This window comes from Cetorhinus maximus, chromosome 4, assembly GCF_964194155.1.
Source record: "Cetorhinus maximus chromosome 4, sCetMax3.hap1.1, whole genome shotgun sequence".
Lineage (NCBI taxonomy): Eukaryota > Metazoa > Chordata > Chondrichthyes > Lamniformes > Cetorhinidae > Cetorhinus > Cetorhinus maximus.
In genome coordinates, this window is record NC_135882.1 from 155595196 (window position 1) to 155621000 (window position 25805).

The window sequence follows — 25805 nt, forward strand, 5'->3', positions numbered from 1 at the left end:
CTTTCACCCAGCAATAACCGAATTAGGACAGATTGCAGAAGATTTACATTTTCTGTGCAAACCTACAGGCAAGAATCTACACACTGCCTTTTCAAATTATTATTGTAAACTTTATACACCTGAATAGGTCTGTAGAACTGCACTGCCACACCGTAGGTTCTTGTTCCAAAAACATCGGTGAACACCAAGAAATGATAGTGGTCTTCTTTTGGTTCAGTTTGTATTTGCAGTTCTCCTGTAATCAAGCAAACAATATTGTGCAAAATACTGCATTATTTTTTGTGGAGATTTTTAATGTTGTACATGAACAGTAAAAATTTCACTGTACAATTATATTACATATATGCTAACAAATAATGGGTTTATATTCCCCCAAAATAACACAAAATTGAATTCAAGGATACTTTAATGCTCCATTTTAAATTCAGTTTATTAAAGCAGAACGTAAAATGTTTTATTGAGCGGAATTGAACGCTTGAGGTGTGGGCCCCTCCACCAGCTGCAGATCTGGTGGCAACCGCGCCACAGCCATTCCATGCTTGGCCCCAGAAAGTGGGGAGGGAGGGGGTTAAGTATTTATGGTAGATAGGGATTTTCACCCATGCCTCTGGCAGGCACCTCCATTGGACATGGACTGCTCACCCTCCACCCAAACAGGCCAGAGGCATGCCTGCCAGAGTTTACCTCTCGGGTTGCCCGCATAGCGTGGCCCCCTCCCACCGCTTAAGGGCCTCAACTGGCTTCCAGGATCAAAAAAGGACTTGGGGCCTTCCTGCCCCAGACTTATTTGAGGGGAGACGGGGTCTCCAGCCCACACCTTCCTGCCCAATTAACAGGTCCCTGTCTCCAGAGGGATATTAAAATTCTGCCTATTATTCAACTTCAGTTATCAAATCAAACTGGCGTAACTAGGCGTAACTAGGACCATATGACATATTCATTCGGATCAAATTATGCCCCATGTTTTCCAAACATCATTGAAAAATGACAAATTTAGTGAACGATAGCAAATGTCACAGAAACAATGACAAGTTAGTTATTTTCAAAATGCTTCAGAATTAAATGCAAACAAAAACAACACTGTGCCTTCAACTGCAGAATGATCAAGTGGAAGAAATATTAAAACCTGAAGGTTTAAACAGTTTCTGTTTCAATAAATATACTTTATTCTTAAGATTTATGAAAATACATGGCAGGACAATATAAATGCCACAGTTCACAGTGCAATACAGAAAAAATAAACTTAATGCAGTGCATAACACACTGAGATGCTCTGCTCCACTTACGCTGCAGATTGCATCCACATTTACATGATTTGAAACATTTTGTCATGCATACAGCCCAATGGGTTTTACACTGGTTCCTGTCAACCAGTGTACAATTCTGAGAAAGCCCTAAATTGTGGTCTTTCCCCATTGAGCCTTTTTAATTCAATTCAATTTAATTTCACTTTATCGTCCATATGGAAATTCATTTTGGGTACCTAACGCGTTTGTTTAAAAAAAAGTATAAATAATAACAATAAAAGAAAGAAAATTACCTTATCACATCTAACTATTAATTAAAATATGTATTAAAAACTATTCCAATGCACTAACATAATCAGTGAGTCCCACGCAGAGTTCATATCCTCATCCATACATCAAACCCCTATTCAAAGTCTTAGAGAGAAGGGCATAAACAAGTTCAGGAACAGATTTGTCCTGCATCTGAGGAATTGTAGCCTTTTTCCTGAACGCGACCAGCAGTAATACTGAGACAAGGGGCAATTCTCATTGTTCGTGACACTCTTTACTTTCACCAAAATTCTTTGAGAGCAGGTTTCATCAAGAAAGATCTGCCTGGTTCAATAATCTCTGCACCCTTAAAGAGCCTGCCTAAGGCAACAGTACCAGGAGAGATATCCAAAAAGGACAGCATTCCCAACTACAGTCATATGGAAAAGTTTCACGACTGTAGGATCTACTCAAAAGGATTTCAATTTTGAGGTAGTATAACAGCGTATATCCCTTGGCCACCACATTTGTGCACTGTTCCCTCCAATTCAATTTGTCATCTACTTTGACATCGAGATACTTGTGGTTAGTAACTAATTCAGTGTCCACATCATAGATCTTCACAGGAACAAAATTAACTGGCTTTTTCCAAAAGTCTATGACCGTTCTTTTGTCTTGTTTTCGTTCATTCAAGAGAACAGTTACCACACCATTTTAAGGACTTCTCCACCAAGTTCCTATAATTTACTTGGTTATTCCTGATGAGATCCACAAGTACCATATTATCAGCATACTTCAGGATCGTTATGTCATCGTACTCTGATCAGCAATCATTCATAAAGAGGGTGAAAAGTAAAAAAAAGTGTCAGTACACAGCCCTGAGGAGATCCAGTTTTCATTTTGCTCCTTTTTTGCAGCCGCAACAAGTTCCGGTGCATCTCTTGAACACGTAGTCCTGGACCTTGTAATGTGGCATCCTGCAACACTTGGCCAAGGACAGTTCCTTGCACTGGAAGACCAACATGTTTCAGGCAGTCCAAAGGGCATATTTTACAAAGTTGATGCCCTTCCAGCAGCAGTTGATGTTTCTCTCTGCAGAGTTCCTAGGAACGGCACAAAATCCTACGTTACGAAGCTGCTTGGGATGAATCTCCCCAAAAAACAATTCTAATTCTTTCCAGCTGTTCTTTGTGAACACATATTCCAAAAGGAGATGGGCAGCAGTCTATTCCCCACCTACGGTGTGCATGAAGGAACTTACAGGGAGGGCCTTTTTCATCACAGCCCATCTATATCTTGGTGCTTGTTTGTAAATTCTACCAACAAGGTATTCTGCCAAATAACTTTGAAGGTCGGCTCAGGGACCATCCAACAGGGATCCACCATCTCCTTTTTTACCCTATAGGGCCTCGACTATTCCCTGACTTATGGTCAAATGTACTTTTCTGCACAAGCTTTGCTACAAAGGACTGTGGTAAGAAACAGTACAACTGAATACAGTATTTCGTGGCAATGTAGCCAAACTCATTTTTCCCAACACCAGGAACAAACGGAACCTCAATATATTGCGAAACTTGGTGTTTGTATACCGAAGGTCTTCAGGATGAAGGCGACATTAGGTATTTTATTGCCCCTTCAAGAAACTTGTACAACATGTCCCTGGGACACAGTCCTTTTTGATTTTCAGACATGACTCAAGTGACTGTTGTAGTACAGAAATTGAGTACGAGTCAGACCTGCTCCACATAGAGCAACACCGATGACCAGGTTCTTACCACATTCCAAGCCACATTTCTAACACCTTCAGAAACTGACCTGACAGTGAAGGCAACAAATTAACAGTTGGGTCAGCTACCAAAGAACATGACCTTGCTTTTGCTGCACTTCACTAAGGATCTGAGTATCTCTGCCATGTCTAACTGGTCGCAAATGCTCATAGATTTGCTGTCATTCTACAGATTTAAGCAAAAGAGTCTTTGGGATGCCTTGACCTCCACTGCCTAGGATCATCACCCTTCTAATGCCAGGCAATGGACTCAGATTTCTATCAAAGGCCTTCTCCTAGTCCAAGCTGATTAAGCAGGTGTCTCCCTCCTGTAGGTACACACAAATACATATAATCTAAGCATGCCATATTCAGAACTCATGACAAAACAGTGAAGACAACTGAAAAATGTGTAGCCACATTTAGTATGAGGTGATCTGCTGGTTGAGTGTGCAAAGGGGAAAAATAAGTGATTTTCAAATAGAAATAACATACCTGGGAAACATAACTGAGGCAATCCTTGAAGATCTATATTATTTGGAATGCTAAATTCTTCAGTCTGTGGCTCTTTGTGACTTGTATTTGCATTGCTTGAGACAGGAGTTGCATGCTTGAATTCCTTTTGCTTTCTAAATGAGCGGTGCCTTGGAGTTCTGGTAAAATTTTGAGCAAAATAACCGGACTGACTGTCCTCTTTGGTAACAAATGGAGGAACGTGAACTGACCGAACCTCTGGGCTAAGACAAGTATATGATCGAGCACGATCTTTATGGACTGCCTAAAAAAGAAACAGACAAACCAATGCTGTACACAAGCATTACTCAAAAATATAATTGATAGTGAGTGTATTCTCAGAAACATGAACATTGCTAACTGTCATGAAAATGTAATAATATTCATAATATTATTGTAATTTATTGTAAAGGTGGGTTAATAGTGGGGTTTGGATTAGTTTCTCTGTGTGGATGTGTGTGTGGGGGATTTTAAGTGAATTAGAGACAACTAGTCTGGAGCTTTTGAGTGATCAAAAGGGAAGCTAGGTTTGAAATGCTAAATACGTAAACACGGCGGAAGTTTTAGAATGTGAAGTGTGAGGAAACTTTGCATTTTTAGATAAACCAGAGAAGCTTGAATTTCAAAGAGATGGTAAGATGTTACACTGAGCCATAGGAAGTTAAGTCAAACAGTGTGTTTATTTTTCCCAAAGGCTACTGATGATATGAGAACTACGGAAGGTTTCTATTTTGGAAAAAGTAAAGTTGCAAAGACATATTGGAACAATGGAATTTACATTAAAAAGGGAGAAACATGTATAAAGGAGATGAGGTTATGTATAAGGGAGAAGGCATTCTAAGATCTAACAAGTGTGAAAAGCCTCCAGCCTCTATGCATCAAACTGCTGTCTGCAGGAACTGAAGAAAACTCAGTGTGAATATCACTGTCCAGGGTATTGTGCACCTTGCCTGGGTCTGTTAAAATCTATTTTGTACTGTTGCCTTAACGGAGGTGTAACTGTGAGTCAGGTTAATTTGGGGACTTAGGAGTTATTATAGTAGTAATTTGCAGAACCTATGTATTTGCTTAAAATCTTTTCCTCTATTGATAAATATTTAATTTAGTTTTGTAAAAAACCTCTAAGACTCAGTGGACTTATTACTACTGAATTCAAGGCCCGCATCTCTAAATAAAGTACAAATTGCGAAACAGTTGTGGCAACTGTTTCAAGTTTCTCTCTGGGATTTGAACAGCTCAGCATTTACCATCCGCTGTGCCATAACATTAATATTAAATCAAGTAAAGTAAATTCTTAATTTGCACTTTGTGGTGATACCTACAAATCAAAAAATTGCTCCAGACTAAATTATACATTTTATGAACTAAAGATAGGCTTGAATTTTTAGTAAGACTCGAGCTCAAAATGACCATTTAAGGTTCTGCTGGTTTATACAATAAAGCACCAAACCTGACCCATTATAGACTAGAAAATCAATGGTTTAACCCCAATTTTACATTATGTAACTGATGTCAATTATGTTTCTCTCATAGAAAGTGTACATTTGTGGACTTAGCAAAGACAGGATCAGGTTTAGTTGTGATACTTTAGGGAGTTAACTAGAATGGAAATTTGAAGCACTGGGGAAGGGCAACAGTTTAATTGAAATTTAATTAAACAAGAAGAAAAGCTTAATTAATATTTTTACTAAGAATGACAGCACAGAAAGGTAAGCGACACATTTTAGAATGTACCCTTGATACTGCATTAATAAACAGTAGACACAGGAAAGAGATTTTTTTTTGTTATAAAACACTTACCTGGCATATTTCCTTCAGTTTTTCATTAGATGCTCCCACGACGACACATATTTCCAATATTGCATTAGGTAGGACATCAACCATGATTGCCTTGACTTCTAACACTCTTAATTGAAGATTTAAACAGGAGGGAAAGATGTAACATTAAAATCTTGTTTGCAGTGTATTCAATTTTAATTAACATCTTTAATGATCTGCCACTGATGATTTAATCAGTGTATAAATCTTGTTCAAAATACAAAACGTTGGATGAGAACTACATTGCTCTTCCTGATATATATTAATGACCAAGACCTTGGTGTACAGGGCACAATATGAAGTTTGAAAAGTCTGTGAAGAATGCGGAGGATAGTGTAGAACTTAAGGACATAAACAGGTTGGTGGAATGAGCGGCCAAGTGGCAACGGAGTTCAGTGCAGAGGGGTGTGAGGTGATTCATTTTGGTAGGGAGAACATGGAGAAACAATATAAAAGAAAAGGTACAATGCTAAAGAGAGCACAGGAGCAGAGGGGCCTGGTGTGCATAAGTCATTGAAGGTGGCAGGACAGGTTGAGAGCGCAATTAATAAAGCATACAGTGTCCTAGGTTTATTAATAGGAGCATAGAGTTCAAGAGCAAAGACGTTATGTTGAACTTGTATACAACACTCGTTCAGCCTCAGCTGAAGTACTACAGCCAGTTCTGGGCACTGCACTTTGGGAGGAATGTGAAGGCATTGGAGCGTGTGCAGAGAAAATTCACAGGAATGGTTCCAGGGATGAGGAACTTCAGTTACGTGGGTAGATTAGAGAAGTTGGGACTGTTTTCCTTAGAGAAGAGAAGTCTGAGAGGAGATTTGATAGAGGTATTCAAGATCATGAGGATTGATCGGGAAAAACTTCTCACTCATGAAAGGATCAAGAACAAGAGGGCATGGATTTAAAGTAATTGGCAAAAGAAGCAAAAAGCGACATGAAAATCTTTATCACACAGTGAGTGGTTAAGGTCTGGAAGCACTGCCTGAGAGTGTAGTGGAGGATTCAGTTGAGGCATTCAAAAGGAAATTAGGCTGTTATCTAAAGAGGAAGAATATGCAGGATTAAGGGGAATGGCACGAGATAAATTGCTCATTTGGTGAGCCGGTGCAGGCGCGATGGGCCAACGGCCTCCTTCTGCACTGTAACAATTCTCTGACTGATCCAGTAATTTTTCTTACAGAATGAACAAAATTAAACTTTCACCCAAGCAAAATAACTACACAAGCTCTGCAGTCATGTGTTATATTATTATTCCAGGATATGTAGTACAATAATATGGCTGAAAAGTATGTTCACTATTGCTCAAATTAAGTTCCAGGTAGCTTTTTTTCCCCCAGACTAAGAGATGACATGCTCACCACAAGAGCAGAGGGAGAATAAACTCGAGCATACATGTTTAAATCCAAACTGCTCAAACTTACACCTTAACCCCAAAATTGACAGAATCCTGGAAACACACATCATACCTTCCTTTTAACATAGAAACATAGAAAATAGGAGTAGGCCATTCAGCCCTTCGAGCCTGCTCCACCATTCATTATGATCATGGCTGATCATCCAACTCAATAGCCTGCTCCCGCTTTCTCCCCACATCCTTTGATCCTTTTCACCCCAAGAGCTATATCTAACTCATTCTTGAAAACATACAATGTTTTGACCTCAACTAAATTCTGTGGTAGAGAATTCCACAGGCTCACCACACTCTGGGTGAAGAAATTTCTCCTCATCTCAGTCCTAAATGGTCTACCCCGTATCCTCAGACTGTGACCCCTGGTTCTGCACTCCCCCACCATTGGGAACATCCTTCCTGCATCTACCCTGTCTAGTCCTGTTAGAATTTTATAGGTTTCTGTGAGATCCTCCCTCATTCTTCTGAGCTCTAGCGAATATAATCTTAACCGACTGAATCTCTCCTCATATGTCAGTCTCACCATCCCAGGAATCAGTCTGGTAAACCTTCGCTACACTCCCTCTATAGCAAGAACATCCTTCCTCAGATAAGGAGACCAAAACTGCACACTATGTTCCAGGTGTGGTCTCACCAAGGCCCTGTATAATTGCAGCAAGGCATCTTATGTGTCATGACAAGTGCCATAGGTAGAATAGGAAAAAGTAAGAGCCACATAAAACGTTATGCAAGACTCTGGCAAGGATAATGTTGGTGCTACGCTCCCTCCCAGTTCAAACACTTTACCTCTTCCTTCAGATCACAGAGATGTCCTTTCCCTCTTCCACAGGTTCATTGAGAAAACTAAGGAAATCATAATATGCCTAAGCAGAGTCAACATGGCTTTATAATAAAGATATAATGTTTGACAAATCTGTCAAGGATGTAACTAGTAAGATGGGGGAACCAACAGATGTAGTGTATTTGGATTTTCAAAAGTGTCACGCAAGGTTATTACTCAAAATTAGGACCGAAGGATTAAGAATAATGTATTAGCATGGACTGAAGATTAGTTAATGGACTGAAAACAAAGTAGGAATAAAATGCACATTTCAAGTTGGCAAGCCGTAACTAGTGGCACACCACAAGGATTACTCAGCTAGTTACAATCTATATCAATGACTTAGATGAGGAGACTATCCAAGTTTACTGATGATACAAAGTTAGTATGGTAAATAAGTGGAAAGGAGGGCACCAAGAGGCTGCAGAGGGCTCACTTAAGTGAGTGGGCAAGAAGCTGACAGATAGAATACAACGCAGCAACGTGTGAAGCTATCCACTTTGATCGGAAAAGTGAAAAAGCAGAATTTCTTTTTTGAATGCCAAGACTGGGAAATGTTTGTATTCAGAGGGATTTGGGTGTCCTTGTACATGTATCACAGAAAATGAATACATAGGAACAGCAAGCAATTAGGAAGGCAAATACCATGCTATATTTCAATCCCTTTGTAACAAAAGAGTAAAGAGCTCTTAGTACAATTGTACAGGGCATTGCCGAGACCACACCTAGAGTACTGTGTGCATTTCTGGTCTCCTTACCTAAGGAAGGACATACTTATTTTAGAAGGAGTGCAACAAAGGTTCACTAGATTGGTGTTTGGGATGAAGGAATTGTCCTGGTGAGACACTGCGTAGCCTTGGCCCACGTCCCAGAGTTTAGGAAAATGAGAGATGATATATAGAAACACAAAGTTATTAAGGAGCTTGTTGGGTAGATGATTATGCTTCCCCTGGCAGGGGAATCTATAACACAGTCTCACAATAAGGGTTAGCCATTTAGAACAGAGATTAAGAGAAATTTCTTCACTCAAAAGGTTGTGAATCTTTGGAATTCTCTACCACAGAGAGTTATGGATGCTCAGCTATTAAAGAAAAAGACAAGAGACAAAAAGATTCTTTCGGGAATTAAGGGATATGGAGATAGTGTGAGAGGGTGGAGTTGAGGTAGAGGATCAGCCGTGATCCTGTTGAATGATGGAGCAGGCTCACAGGGCTGAATGGCTTACTCCTGCTCCCATGTCTTCTGTTCTTATTGAGGTACTTTTGCCCCAATTAATCTCTTACAGCCTGTCATGACAGTATTTGCTGCCTGATGTCACTGACTTATTCTGAAATCAAACTCTGCCACAAGGAGGAATTCATTAATATATCAAATCATATTGCCCAGTTAGGAAGCATGGAACAGAAAAAGATCTTGCAGCTGCTCAGCATCATCAGGTGGGAACTGCATTTTTTATGTTTAATACATTTTGAGACTGTTTTACTTGTACAACAACAAATCGATTAGGACATGATTTTCCATTCCACCAAATTGTGCCTTCAAGGGAGATGGGGTGTTTCACAGTCTTCATTCAAGTACAAGATTAGACAATGATATAGTTTTTCACAAGTTCCCACAAAATTTGCACATAATTGAAAAATAATTATTATGAATTATGAAGCACTAAGAAGTGTTTGTGCAAAGTCACCATAAAAGCCAAACTTTATAAACTTGCAACAGAAACAAAAAATGCTGGAAAAACTCAGCAGGTCTGACAGCATCTGTGTAGAGAAAGACAGAGTTAACGTTTTGAGTCCGTACGACTCTTCTTCAGAGCTCAAGGGTGAAGGGAAGATGTGTTTGGTGGTGGCATCATGCTGGAGTTGGCGGAAATGGCGGAGGATGATCCTTTGAATGCAGAGGCTGGTGGGGTGGCAAGTGAGGACAAGGGGGACCCTATCATGGTTCTGGGAGGGAGAGGAAGGTGTGAGGGCAGAGGCGCGGGAGATGGGTTGGATATGGGTTGAAGGGCCCTGTCAAACACCGTGGTTTAAGAAGAAGGAAGACATGTCAGAAGCACTGTTTTGGAAAGTGGCATAATTGGAACAGGGCAAAAGAGACAAGCGGAAATCCTGTCAGAGAGAAGAGCAATACTTGTTCGAGGTAGGCATTCCTGGAAGAGAAGTAGCAGTGAATTAAACACTAAGATAAAGGCAAAATACCGCGGATGCTGGAAATCTGAAACAAAAGCAAAAAATGCTGGAAAAACTCAGCAGTCTGACAGCATCTGTGGAAAGAAAGAGAGTTAACATTTTGAGTCTGTATGACTCTTCTTCAGAGTTTGCATGTCAGAAGAAATCAGGATGCCTATCAACAACACAAAATGTCAAGCTAATTGTTTAGTATTAATCTCAGGTGTATTTATTGGATATTTTTTTAAATAATTTTTTGCTCGCATCAAACTGGGTGCTTCAATGTTATGAAAAAAGCAATAATCAGAGCACATTTGGGTGAAGCTGACTAACCAATTTTATAGTCCACAGCCAAAGAAAGTAAGTATTCAAATAATGCCAGTGAATTATTATTACTGCCCACCCTTCCACCCGTGACAGTGATAGCTTTAATTTCTAATTTAATTGGTTTCCCTTTGTATTCTTTCCCTTGTTGAAATGGGCCGTGGTGTGTTTCCCAAGCCCCAGTTTATGAGGTCCAATGTTAAAAATAACCCACAGCAAATTCTTTCAGGTTAAACAAAACTAGGATATATTAACACATTCAAAACCTGAAGGATGGATCACGACACACATTCACCCTCACAAGCATACAAGGTAGAAAGGAAAAGAAAGCGAAAGAAGTTACAAATTGTGAGTTACTTAAAAATGTCAAAAGGAATTGGCATTAATTCAGGTGAATAGAGTCCAGTAAGCCAATATCCAATGAAAGTTCTTTCAGATGGCTTTGTCTGGCAGAATTCCTGGTCTTGATCCTAGGAACTCGGTTGCAGGTTGAAGATGCAGTATTCTTGTATTCTGGGAATTAGTTCACTCTATCGGCAAAATACAGGATTCTTTCTGAGGATCTGACTTTGAGAGAGATGGAGCTCAGAAGCAGACCACTAGCCTGCAGTCCAGTTTTCTCTTCTGAGGTTAAATCACAACTCAAGACAGAATCCAAAAGCTGTATAATTAAAGCAATTCAAACAGCTCAAGTCTCGGTCCTGTGACAGTGTGGTTTCGGGTTGAGTCAAAGATGTACTTTAAGAAATTGCTCAGATTCTTCCAGAACTATCAGCATGTGACCAGTGGCGGCCAATTTATCAGCTGAGCAATTGTTCATGCTTTTAAAAAAAACAGAATTTAAAGAGAATATGGAAGAGAAACAAATTTCTTTTAGATTATTTTCTTCATGCCGTCTTGACATGATAGAAGTCTCCTTTTTTCCTCAAATGAGGCTCTTGAACATATCCATCCCATTTCCCACACTTCTGCTCTCAGCCTTCCTCCTCCCAGAACCAACATCGGTTCCCTTTGTAATGTAGGGCATTCAGCACAGCAAGCATCCACCAATAGCAACGTGATAATGACAGTTAATCTTTCCAGTCGACTGAGGAATAAATATTAGCCAGGACATGTTATCAACTAGAACACATACAACTGCAGGTGATATTCCATCTGAGTGAGTTTTGTGAAACCTTTTCCTCTGCAGAGAAATTAACTTGACAATTCATTGAATAAAAAATAAGATAATTTCCGGCCAGGTCAATAGGATAAAGGGAAGATTTCCAGAGGGTTGTGAACACTTACCAGTAACATCCTGCCAACCTCCGAATTGAATGGATCATACTTCACTTCCGCCACTTCCATCATGATGCCACCATCAAACACCTCTCCCAGCTTTCAACAATCTGAAGGGACCATTCCCTCCATGACACCCCGGGTCCACTCTTCAATCACCCCCTTCATAACCTCCCCTTCCCATGGCACCTTTCCATACAAACAGAGAAGATAGAAACATAGGAGCAGGAGTAGGCCATTCAACCTGTCGAGCCATTCAATACGACCATGATCATCCACTTCAATGCCTTTTTCCCCACACTATCCCCATATCCCTTTATGTCACTGGTATTCAGAAATCGGTCAATCTCTACTTTAAACATACTCAACAACTAGTCTTCCACAGCCCTCTGGGTTAGAGAATTCCAAAGATTCACAAGTAAAACAATTTCTCTTCATCTCGGTCCTAAGTGGCTTCCCCCTTTGCTCCGTGGTTCTGAATTCCTCAACTAGGGGAAACATCTTACCTGCATCTACCCTGCCTATCCCTTTAAGTATTTTGTAGGTTTTAATGAGATCACCTCTCATCCTTTGAATCACAGAATCTCAGTGCAGAAGAGGCCCTTCGGCCCATCGAGTCTGCACCAACACGTGAGAAACACCTGACCTACCTACCTAATCGCATTTACCAGCACTTGGCCCATAGCCTTGAATGTTGTGACATGCCAAGTGCTCATCCAGGTACTTTTTAAAGGGTGTGAGGCAACCCGCCTCCACCACCCTCCCAGGCAGTGCATTCCAGACCGTCACCACCCTCTGGGTAAAAAAGTTTTTCCTCACATCCCCCCTAAACCTCCTGCCCCTCACCTTGAGCTTATGTCTCCTTCTGACTGACCCTTCAACTAAGGGGAACAGCTGCTCCCTATTCATGCCTCTCAGGAGAACCTGGTTTCCCCAATCTCTCTCCGTAGGACAGACCTGCCATTCCAGGAACAAGTCTGGTGAACCTTCATTGCACTCCTTCTATGGCAACAATATCCTTCCTAAGGTAAGGGGACCAAAAAACTGCACACAGTACTTCAGATGCGGTCTAACCAAGGTTCTATTGAAACTCTTTCGAGTTATCAACAGTCACAGATTGCAACTCTTTCGAGTACAATCACAGTTCTTGGTTTCCGGGAGTGGGACATGAACCCACAACCCTCTGATTCAAAGGCGAGGGTGCTATGAACTGAGCCACAGCTGACACCTCAGTAAGGTTCTATTGAAACTCTTTCGAGTTATCAACAGTCACAGATTGCAACTCTTTCGAGTACAATCACAGTTCTTGGTTTCCGGGAGTGGGACATGAACCCACAACCCTCTGATTCAAAGGCGAGGGTGCTATGAACTGAGCCACAGCTAAGGTTCTATTGAAACTCTTTCGAGTTATCAACAGTCACAGATTGCAACTCTTTCGAGTACAATCACAGTTCTTGGTTTCCGGGAGTGGGACATGAACCCACAACCCTCTGATTCAAAGGCGAGGGTGCTATGAACTGAGCCACAGCTAAGGTTCTATTGAAACTCTTTCGAGTTATCAACAGTCACAGATTGCAACTCTTTCGAGTACAATCACAGTTCCTGGTTTCCGGGAGTGGGACTTGAACCCACAACCCTCTGATTCAAAGGCAAGGGTGCTATGAACTGAGCCACAGCTAAGGTTCTATTGAAGCAGGACTTGGTTACTTCTGTACTCAAATCCTCTTGTGATAAAGGCTAATTAGTCTTCCTAATTGCTTGTTGCACCAGCATGTGAGCCTTCAGTCATTTATTAATGAGAACACCCAGGTCTCTTTGTACATATAGGCTTTCTAATCTCGCACCATTTAAGAAGCACTCTGCGCATCTGTTCCTCCTACCAAAGTGGACAACCTCACAATTTTCCACATTATATTCCATCACCATGTTCTTGCCCAATCTATCCAAATCCTCTTGAAGCCTCTTTGCATCTTCCTCACAACACACATTCCCACGTAGCTTTTATGTCATTTGCGAACTTGGAAAATTACAATTGGTCCCCACAGCCAAATCATCGATATATGTATGTCAACAGCTAGGGCCCAAGTGCTGATCCTTGTGATACCCAACTAGGCACAGCTTGCCTGCACGAGAATGACCCATTTATTCCTACTCTGTTTTCTGCCTGTTAACCAATTCTTAATCCATGCCACTATATTAGCTCCTATCCCATATGCTTTAATTTTGCTAACCAATCTCCTGTGGGGGACTTTATCAAAAGCCTTCTGAAAATCCATGTAAACAACATCCACCGACTCCCCTTTTTCAAAAAAAAAACTCCAACAGATTCGTCACTGTTTCCCACTCATAAATCCATGCTGACCATGCTCAATTATTATCCAAATGTCCATTTATCACATCCTTTAGAATAGATTCTAGTATTTTCCCTACTACTGGTATAAGGCTAAGAGGTCTGTAGTTCCGTGTTTTCTCTCTACCCCCATTCTTAAACAGTGGGATGACGTTTGCTACCTTCCAATCTGTAGGAACCATTCCAGAATCTATAAAATTTTGTAAGATGATCATCAATGCATCCATTATCTCCATAGCTACCTCTTTCAACACTCTGGGAGGGAGAATATCAGGCCCTAGGGATTTATCAGCCTTCAGTCCCATTAATTTCTCCAATACAACCTTCTTACTAATACTGATTTCCTTCAATTTGTCATTCCCGCTAGTCCCTTGGATCACTAATTCAGAGAGATTTCTTGCATCTTCCTCAGTGAAGATAGATACAAAATAATCATTTAGCTTCTCTGCCAATTCTCTATTCCCCATGATAAATTATCCTGCCTGCAACCCACAATTGTCTTAGCCAAACATTTCCTTTTTACATACCTATGGAAGTTTTTACTGTCCATCTTTACGTTTTTTGCTTGTTTACATTCATATTCTATTCTCCCTTTATCAGTTTTTTGGTCCTCCTTTGCTGTATTCTAAAATTCTCCCAATCCTCAGGTCGACAACTATTTCCAGCAACTTTATAAGCCTTTTCTTTTAATCTTATACAATCCTTAACTTCCTTTGTTCGCCACTGTTGACTGACTTGTCTTTTTGGGTTTTTGTGCCTTGAAGGACTGTACAGCTGCTGTAAATTACGTCATAATTCTTTAAAGACTATCCATTGCCTATGTACTATTATACCTTTTAATGTATTTTCCCAATCCACCTCAGCCAATTTGCCCTTCGTACCTTCATAATTTCGTCTGTTTAAATTTAACATCCTGGCTTCAAACTGAACTAACTCACTTTCAATTATGTAAAATTCTACCATATTATGGTCACTCATCCCCAAAAGTTCTTTTACATTATTAATTAGTCCTTTCTCGTTTCATAATACTAGATTGAAAATAGCCTGTTTTCTAGTTGGTTCCTCTGCATACTGTTCTAGAAAACCATCCCTAACACTCCAGAAACTCGTCCTCCACAGCATTAGTGCTCATTACCCATTCTATATGCAGATTGAAGTCACCCATGATTACTGTATTACCCCTGCTACGTGCATCTCTTAATCTCTTGATTAATAACATGCCCCACACTAGCACTACTGTTTGGTGGCCAAGAAACAACTCATACCAATGTTTGCTGTCCCTTTCTGTTTCTTAGCTCCACCCAAACAGATTCCATATTTTGTAATCCTCCCTTACTAATGTATTGATCCTATCCCTTATTATCAGCACAGCACCACCTCCCTTTCCTTTTGGCCTGTCCTTTTTAAATGTTGCATTTCCTTGAATATTCAGTTCCCAGTCTTGGTCACCTTGTAGCCACGTTTAGATCATACCCATTTACCTCTATTTGTGCCTTTAAATCATCTACCTTGTTGCAAATGCTGCATGCATTCAGGTAGTGTGCCCTTTGTCTTTTTGACATTATTCCGCATTCTAAGCTTAGTTGATGCTTGCCTTATGATGCAACGCCTGCCCTTTCCTCCTCTCTCCTCATTGTCCAAAGCCCCAAACTCTTTCAGGTGAAATTGTGATTTAAATGTATTTCATACAAGTTAGTATAGTGTATTCACTGCTTATAGAGGTCTTGTGGCACAATGGGTAATGTTCTGCCTCTAAACCAGAAGGCCCAGGTTCAAGTCCCACTCCAAGACTCAATGTCCACGCAAGGTACATTCATAACATGGCCAAACAGGTTGATTATCAACTGGTAACTTCTTCCAATACATCTATGGCAGGTGGTAAGAGCGGGAGCAATGCTTGATGCTACAGTCTCTCATGACAGATTACTGACCTGTTCCAGGAAAAACTAGCTGTGGAAACAGATGTAAGCACGTTTTGTCTGCCTCATATGCCAGTAGGTGCGGGAGGAGAAAAGATTCTCCACTCACAATGTGGTCTGTTCTATAATGATGAGACCAAACACAAATTGGCTGACCATTTTGCAGGACATCTCTATTCAGTCTGCAAACGTGACTTCAATTTCTAGTTGCCTGCCTTTTTATTTCTCCACCTTAGTCTCATGCTGAACTCTCAGTCCTCGGTCTCCTGCAGTGTTCCAATGAAGCTCAACATAAGCTAGAGGAACAGCATCTCATCTTTCGATCAGGCATTTTACAGCCGTGTGGACTCAGTGAATTCAACAATTTCAGACATAACCACTGCCCCAATATTGTTTCCATTTTCTTTGCCGGTTTTGGTTTTACACTCATTTTTCTCTTATGCTTTCAAAAGGCAGCTTTTTTTAATTCAATCATGGGATGTGGGCTTCGCTGGCTGGGCCAGCAGTTATTGCCATCCCAAGTTGCCCTTGAGAAGATGATGGTGAGCTGCCTTCTTGAACCGCTGCAGTCCACATGGTGTAGGTACACCTACAATGCTGTTAGAAAGGGAGTTCCAGGGATTTGACCCAACAACAGTGAAGGAACAACGATATATTTCCAAATCAGGATGGTGAATGACTTGGAGGGGAACCTTCAGGTGGTGGTGTTTCCATATATCTGCTGCCCTTGAACTTCTAGGTGGTAGTGGTCGTAGGTTTGGAAGGTGCTGTTCTAAGGAGCCTTGGTGAGTTTCTGCAGTGCATCTTGTAGATGGTACACACTGCTGCTATCGTGCATCAGTGGTGGAGGGAGTGAACGTTTGTGGATGTGGCGCCAATCAAGTGGGCTGCTTTGTCCTGGACGGTGCCAAGCTTCTTGAGTGTTGTGGGAACTGCACACATCCAGGCAAATGGGGAGTATTCCATCACACTCCTGACTTTTGCCTTGTAGATGGTGGACAGGCCTTGGGGAGCCAGGAGGTGAGTTACTCGTCGCACGATTCCTAGCCTCTGAACTACTTTTATAGCCACAGGAGCTGTTCATCATTCTGATCTTCAGACCTCCTCTAGTCACATCCTTCCTTGTCCTTTTACAACTCGCTTTGGCATTGTACCACCAACCCCTCTTATTTAATTTTTCCTATCTTTCCACCCTATCAAAGGGCCTTCCCTTGGTTCTTTCTCTTATCCTCCTCCTTTTCACTTGCCCAAAACCTATTACGTTTCTAACTTGTTCCAGTTCTGATTAAAGATCACTGATCTGAAACATTAACTCTCTCTCTCCACAGTTCCTGCCTGATGTGATAAGTATTTCCAGCATTTTCTGTTTTTATTTTAAGCCAGGGATAAAGTCTGGATTGCTCAAGCAACAAGTTGGCAGTTACAAAATGATTAAATGACCTCTCCCTGTCCTGTAAGCCTCTGTGGTTTCTCTGTTTTTCAAAATATTCTACACATTTTCAATTCAAGTCATTCTACACATTTTCAATTCAAGTCATATAAGATGCATGGTGACCTAAAACAGAATATATTTAATTAGAAATTATCCACAGCAGAAATATTCATATTGATTAGACCAATTTGAAAGGCAAGTGCTTTTGGCATATAGGAGCGGAGAGGTTCAATTGAAAGGAAGAAATGCTGCATCACTCCACCTTCAGATCCAGTATTAAGGAAGAAGAGTCTGCCCTGAAGAGTCATATTGGACTTGAAATATTAACTCTGTTTCTCTCTCCACAGATGCTGTCAGACCTGCTGAGTTTTTCCAGCACTTTTTGTTCGTATTTTATATTATATAAGGAAAACAAGGTTGTGCTATATATCATCAAAATCTAAAGCACATACCGATGACAATGAAAAGCTCAGTGCATGTTAAAATCATTCGTTCTCCAAATGTTCACTAACAAGAACTTGACACTCTTTTCTTTAAGGACAATGCAAACGTTCTGAAATAAGGCTTTTCCTTGGTACCTTCAACCCAACCTACTTCTGCAAACATGCGTCACAGCTCAGGTGTGCCACAGTGGATCGACTCACAAGACAACTATTTTGACAGTCCATCTATAGTTTTGTACTGATCTTACCCCAATATTCAAAGAGGTCTAGTTATGCTGGCAAAATCACTAATGCACTTCTGCATGAACTGCACATGCACTTAATCTCACATGAGCTACATAAGTAACGTAACACTCACGTTTGTAGAAATTGCACATACAATTTGAGAATGCAATTGTTTACTCTTGCCACAAAGCAGTTCAGTCATATAATAGGGCTATGAAAAACACTAATACACAAATAAGCTTTGCTTGTCATTCTCTCTATTCAATGAGCAGTTAGGATTTGAAGTGCACTGCCAGAGGGTATGGTGGAGCAGGTTCAATCGTGGCTTTCAAAAGGAGAATTGGATAAGAACTTGAAGAGAAAAAAATTCAGGGCAAGAGAGAAAAGGTGGCGGAGTAGGACGAGCTGAGTTCCTCTTGTTGGGAGCCACACAACGGGCCGAATGGATGTTAAGCTGCAAACATTCAATAGTGCTATGAAAATATTCTAATGTTGGCATCGCCAGTATCTCACAAGAATTCAAACTCCAAGTGTCAGGAAAAAGCTGGTAATGTTTTTTTTTCTCTTTTGACCCTTATGGAAAAATAGCAAGAAAATAAGATTCACGTTAACTGCTTTACAGAAATCTTTTCTTTCAAATAACAAGGGTCAACTAAAAAATGCTCAGAAGAATTTGGTCTCGGGAATGGAGAGAATGGTAAAAGAGCATAATGGATGAAAAGTACGAACAAAAAATGAAGGATAATTCTATGTGCTGTCATTACAATTGAGAAAAAAATTACAGATACACTAATTTGGGATTGATAGCCCACCGAGGAATGGATCATCTATATCGAAATACCACTGGAGCAAATGAAATGAGAACTTGAACAAAATCAGAAAGCACGCTGTTGTTAAACTTGACTAAGTTCAAAAAGGCATCATAGGCTTTTTCTTGCTTCAAACTGTCTTGGGAGAGACTGTCTTCCATCTGTACACAAGGACAAGGGGCAGATGTACTGTGAGAAACTGTCACAAACAACATCCTATTGTGCCTAGCAAGAAACTTGGAAAAGACGTAAAAATAGAAGCTACAAGAACTGAAGAACTGTTCTAAAAATATTTATTCATAAAGGAATTGCATGGACTTTTAGGAGAACTAATTTGGCATTTTATCAAGACAGCATAAGAAAGCAACATCCTCATCTCACAAGGAAAAGGATTTGATTGTCCCTTCATATCAGTTGTGCTCACTTTGAGTAAAAACTGCTGTTTCTGAATTTTAGGTAAAATTCTTTAGAGTTATAAGATAACTACAGCATCTCACTTGACCTGTGGCCTTTTGTATCTTGAACTAGTGGGCCAGAGAAATATTACTCCAGCTATGATATTCCCTTTGCACTGACACCAGCTGGAGTCATGGATGAAGGGCTGGCATTTGGACTACGAAACTCTGGTTTCAGCAAGACGAATCTTCAGGAAGAGGAAGAACTTTTGGAAAATAATAAACATAAGTGTTTTATTAAAGCATTTATTAGTTTCAAAATGTTTCTTATTTTCTTCTTTTTATTTTTCTCCCTTTACACTTCCCACAACCAATATCCCAGATATTGCACTGCCCTGCCTTTTCATGAGGTTACCTTGCCTCCCTCCCTCTCCTTATAGGTTCTCTGTCCTAGATAGACTTGCCTTTTTTTCTGCTCCTCACTCCCCTCTCACCCCAGGAGCTTTCTGACCACTTATTCTAATCTTGGCCTTCAAATCCTCACACTCACTCCCAATCGAGCTCTTACTATCTGTTCAACTTTGGCAGCAACTCAAAAGCTCCTGGAATAGATCTTGGTGCATGGAAATCTGTCCACCTACTTGCCCTACCTTTCACGTCATTGTCAATTTGCATCAATTTATTTGTTGCCATTTCTCTTGATTCCATTTTTCTTCACAGTATTTAACCCATTCTCTTCCAGCCCTTTTCCATATCCCGTAAAAACTGAATCATGATGGTGCAATTTTAATTCTAACATTTTCAGTTTGGGAATAATATCATTTAAGAAGTTCAAGAGCAAACAGGGATCTGCACATTTCAGGTACTCTAACTAAAATTAGTGTTACACCATTATGGTATACATTTCCTATGTTTACCCATGACACACTTTAAAATTATGTCTCAATTTTGATTAAACTAAATCTTGCAGAAGAAGAATCCATGCCGTCTCAGAAGGCACAGATTTAAGCTAATTGGCAAAAGAAGTAATGGGGAGGAAGAAGCCTTTTTGTTTTAAATACAGTCAGTCAGTGGTTAGGGTCTGGAATGCACCACTTGAGTGTGTGGTGGAGGCAGGTTCAACTGAGTCATTCAAGCGGAAACTGAATTATTAAAAGGAAGAACGTGCAGGCTAGAGGGAGAAGGCTGGGGATTGGCACTAAGTGAATTGCTCCTTCAGAGAACCGGCACAGACACAATGGGCCAATGGCTTTCTCTTGTGCTGTAACCATTCTATGATAAATACAGCTCATCCAATGTAGTTTATATACATTAGCAGACCAAATTTTCATGAGAAATTTTCCAAGAAATAACTCATCACTTTGATCTCTAATCTAAAATGTCCTTACATCTCTGCTGGTAAGGCCAGTGTTAATTTCTGAAATTTATATATAGTTTAATTGCCAATTTTATACTACGCTTCACTTACTTCAGTGTGGAGTTTCTGCTAGAGATGCAACAGGCAAATTACACCAAGAATGCACTGGACACTGAGGCAGTTTTGCCTAGGTGAAGTCATACTGATGTTTCTCCAGTAATTCTTCACCATAGGCTCGAACATTAAATCTTCCATGAATCACCAAGCAGTGTAATCAATCAGTGACTGAAACAAGGCATCCTCTAGCATCACAGAGGAAGAGGAGTGAGATTACCAAGAAACAAGCCAATCTTCAAATGAACAAATTGATCTGCATCAGGGCAGAAAAAAAATCAACTAACTGATAAAATGCTCTTCGTTTTACCACTTAATCTGTTTCATTTAACTGCCTGGTCACAGGTCTTATGTAAGACATAGGAGCAGAAATTAGGCCATTCGGCCCATCGAGTCTGCTCCGCCATTCAATCATGACTGATAAGTTTCTCAACCCCATTCTCCCGCTTTCTCCCCGTAACCTTTGGACCCCTTACCAATCAAGAACCTATCTATCTCAGTCTTAAATACACTCAATGACCTGGCCTCCACAGCCTTCTGTGGCAATGAATTCCATAGATTCACCACTCTCTGGCTAAAGAAGTTTCTCCTCATCTCTGTTCTAAAAGGTCTTCCCTTTACTCTGAGGCTGTGCCCTCGGGTTCTAGTCTCTCCTACTAATGGAAACATCTTCCCCACGTCTACTCTATCCAGGCCTTTCAGTATTCTGAGAGTTTAATGCCAAAGGCAGATCAATTTTAAGTAGCTTCAGGAGCAGGGGAAAAGATTTGGATCAGGCTTCAATTTACTGTCCAAGTCACTGCAGGTCTGGTGGTTAACACTGGATTCTTACGGCCGTGGGTGTTAAGTCACTGAACATCGATCTAGCAAAGGAATAAGCTGGAGCCAATCTGTCTTCAGCATGTTATACTGGATTTTGTGAACAGACCCAGGTGCAGACTCATCTTCCCTTTTATGCAGCAGCCCCCACCAGAAGTTCTTGAATATGTGCCCTCACTTTTCCACAATTAGTATCAGTTGCTCTTAATCACAATTAGAACATGCTCTCAATTGTCACAGCATTTGCAACATTTACAGATTTCCTTCTTTTTTAAAAAGAAAAACAATTAACAAGTACACATTTACAGACAAAACATTTTTTAAATTGAAGAGAGAAATAAATCTTACACTCCCAAGACTTACATCTTGAGGTGTCCTTCGAAAACTCACAATAAATTCTCACTGGAAGTGTCCCTTTTGGTAATACAGTCAAGCAGTTATGGCTTGTATCTACCCGTTTAGGTTTGCAGATTTCTTTTTTCATCATTTGTTTCAAACTCGTGATATTAGTTCTTAATCCCTTCTTATTCACACACTGCGTGGTGTGCACATTATCTCAAAGGGAACGATTGTCCATATAATACTCAATAGGTAGGATTTCCCCAGCATCCCCTTGATATAGAATTTCCCCTAACATCTTGGATACAAAGAATGTCAACTGCCTCAACGTATGCAACAGTTTCCGCAGCCAGAGTACTCTGTACTACTTTCCTTATTTTCTTAACGTCCTAAGCCAAGGGGCAACATTTCCCACTTTCTCCCATAAGAAATATTATAAAACTAGCTATGCTCAAAAACCCATCACAAAGGTTTGCATGGGAGGCATCACTAAATATAATCAATTTTATATTCTCGGGGTCACCCCAAAAATGGAAATTTCAGTAACATTTCTCCTCCTTTAATTTTTAAAAATATTTTTGCCTGTAAAATGTCCTTGACTTTTGGATGTTTCATTACAGTACTTAGTTCTCAGATATCAAAACTTGCATTGGGCCTCGTCTTTGTGTATCCAGCCAGTTCAATTGTCCAATTAGACTTCGCAGCTGCTCTGCCTCAGCTTTGGAAGCAGCTGCATCTTTTCGTGAGGACCTGGGATGATTGACTGTGATAGAGTTAACATTTTCTCAGTCAGATTGTTGATCCAAAGTCACATCAGACCCATACTGCCTCATTTCCAAACCAATATATTTAAAGGCCCCAAAAGCCTGACTGCTGATCTTAATTCTGCTCTAAACCTGTCAAGAACATTTTCCCCTGAATTCACTAGTACCACCCCATACGAACTTGTGCATCATAAATGCCTGAGAGTTTCCTGCCATGGTACCAATCAAACAAACATGGCAGCAGTTGCTTTCAGTTGGAGACAGCTCAACTATAACAAAACTGACCTAACTGAAAAGTGCCATAACTGGAAGCATTATTTAAACCACAGACAGACTCATTAACGCCCAAAGTTTTCCTTCTACATCTGGCACCTCCTTAGGAGGGTGGACAAACACTTCCCTTCGGAGGTGGCTTTCCTGCAGAAATGTAGATTTTACGTCTATTGACTTAGATCCCAAAGAAAACATTGCCAAAAGAGCCAAAAAAAATTTCAAAATTACCTTTCCCGCTGTGGGCGAATCCACTCTGACCTCTATCTCCTAAGAATTCTTCAAAACCCTGGGCCACTAACCTTGCTTTAGCCTCGAGCTCCATCTGGCAGGACCTTTTCTATTCATTATATAATAATGCTAATTGACCCCATATCTTTATGTCACTAACATCATTAAATTCTCAGACCAGTGGAAGACAGGATGTGTTGGTGTCCTCCTGTATTTGACATTGAGACATAACTCGCTCAATTAGAGTTTCATATTCGCCATTGACTACTCCAGCATCCCTCAGCAGGGATTTTCATTTCTGTGACAAAGGGTGTGCAAATTGTCTACGTAATTTCCAAATAATTATTTTCCTGTCAGTCAGACTCTTATCCCCTTAAGTAAACAAGACCATCTGGACTTCTTGATGAGAAACATCTGGTTTCCTCAATGGTATGCAATAATGCCCTGATCAAGTGAAATGTATTTGGGAAAGCCGTGGATTTACAAGTGCTTTGTCATTTTCCATCTCTTGCTTCATCTGTGCTTTTTTCACTGAGGACTTGTTCGGCAATAAAGGTATCTCACTGGAGACCACATCAGAGCAAAAGAAGAGACTATTCCGGCCATTTTGCATAGGATGGCCACTCTTTTTAAAGACTTTAGTATATTTTCGTCCCCAAACCTAAAGCAGGTGGAACTTTCATACTTTTAACCTTATGCCGATCTTCCTTGCCAAGAAATTCCAAGTAATAATTGAGTCAATCCACCCCACTTACTGTAAAAATGCAGCCACTATCCAATACCACACAGTTGAACTAAACAGCGACCAAAATACTCATCACTGGACTCAGGCTTTCATTAGCCAATACATCTCCTTCACGCCAGTCATGCTTATCGTTCTCAGCGTCAGAATTGTCTGCATCATGCGTTACCTCAAAGGCTCAATTTCTGCACTTCGGACAATTCATTGCGTAACGATATTTGGAATCACAACGAAAACAACAGTTAATCATTGCCCATGCATTTCTAGTGCTCATGCACCTATGGTCGTCATCCCAGTCCTGCTTTCCATCTTGATCCACCTCCTCAGATTGCCAATCAACAACTCTGTTTTTGTACTAACACGTGCGTCTAGTATTCGGACGTCTCGAAATTCAGCAACCATGGAGTCCTCTATTTTTTGAACACTGCAGGGTGGTCTGTTGTGACCTGGAAACGATTGCTTTCCCAAAATTTTTTTAAGGCAGTAGCCATTTGGTCTAAAAGAGAATCTGCTCCATGTAATTGAACCATTGCCAATACCAGAAACCTAGGTGTGAAATCTGTGCACAATCCAGTAATTTGAATGCAAGCACCGACTCGGGAGTCTCGAGGTCAAACTTTGTCAATCTCTTATTCAATCTATCAGAGCCCACGATATATTCCTCAATGGACTGATTGTCTGTCTGCTTAAACTTTTCAAAGGTTGACCATGCATTGTAGGCTTCCGGCAGATCATATTTCTTCTAAACCTTATCCATAAAGTTTAACAGAAAAGCGAATCCCTCTTCGGTATCCAAGTCATCCACATCCAGCTTTGAAAATGCTTTACTTCTAAACCTTACTTTTTCCTGGTAGCGACAACAGCAAAGCCATATCTTGCTTCCTCTTGGATAACAAAGTAACCTGAATTAACATTTCCACTTCTTTTTACCACTGCTTATGTGGTTCAGACTCCGAAAAAAACAGATAAGCAAAGCTTGAAAATTTAGCTGGGGCCTCACCATTTTGTGCCAGAGGCTGCTGGGAACAATACTTTTGTCAGGAGAGACAAAAATCCCTTACTCAGCTTCCAACCTCCACAGATCAATGTTAACCCGCTGCTACCATGTTAAGTTGCTGAACATCCATCTGTCAAAGGAAGGATGCTTGCTTGTCCCTACAACCACCCCCCTCCTCAACTTCTCTCTCCCCCCCCACCTTAAACCAGCTTATATTTCACCCCTCTCCTAACTATACTCAGTTCTGTTGAAGGGTCGTGAGGACTCGAAACGTCGACTCTTTTCTTCTCCGCCGATGCTGCCAAACCTGCTATTTTTCCAGGTAATTCTGTTTTTGTTTTGGATTTCCAGCATCCGAAGTAGTTTTTTGTTTTTATCTCTGTGTTTAATTGACTGCCACTTCTCTTCAAGAAATGCCTTCCCTGAAGAAGTATTGCTCTGTTCTCCGACAGGATTTCCGCCTGTCTCTTCTGCCTTGTTCACCTTCATTGCTTTCCATTTCTCTCCTGGTGTTTGACAAGGTTTTTACCAACACACCACCACAGCCATGTTTCCTTTCTCAGTGACTGTCTCCATCTCCGACTCACCCCACGTGGATTTCAACTGAAATTCCATCCCTCTTGTTTCGAACCCACCCAGGATTACAGGTATCTCCGGGACATAAAACGTTTCTCGGACTGCTGTTCCCGTCGCATTCTGAGATCCACACTCAGTGCCATGCGCCGCCATATGAACACACTCGACCTCTCCCTCCAGCAGCACCGCCGCACCCTTTTTCAAAGCTGCGTGTGCCCCCAGTTTCATTTTATTCTTCGCCTCATCCGACGCCTCAACAAGAAACTTTTTCTCTTTCTCTCAAGTGCTAAGGAACGCAAGCTCCAACAACTCATCGACATCAACACCCATCTGGGACCCTCCACCCCTGCTTGTCCCTCCGTCCCCACCCCATCTTCCAATCCCAGCCCCAGCCGCGTATTCACTATACCCCCTGACCTTCCCCTCTCCG

The 25805-nt window shown here is 40.8% G+C and overlaps 1 protein-coding gene across 3 annotated transcripts in view; it reads right to left on the bottom strand.

The window, feature by feature from the left end:
- Positions 1–25805, bottom strand: part of dennd3a (DENN/MADD domain containing 3a) — a 150422-nt gene that overhangs the window by 106529 nt on the left and 18088 nt on the right. For 2 of the 3 annotated variants that reach the window (XM_078540984.1, XM_078540982.1), the window contains exons 1-3: positions 5575–5701; positions 3757–4039; positions 120–235 (exon numbers count right to left, since the gene is read on the bottom strand). In XM_078540984.1, coding sequence (XP_078397110.1) covers positions 120–235; positions 3757–4039; positions 5575–5658 — 483 coding nt within the window. In that variant the 5' untranslated portion in view covers positions 5659–5701. Of the gene's footprint in view, positions 1–119; positions 236–3756; positions 4040–5574; positions 5702–25805 lie in introns of those variants that run through there. The other variant, XM_078540983.1, reaches the window with a different exon arrangement.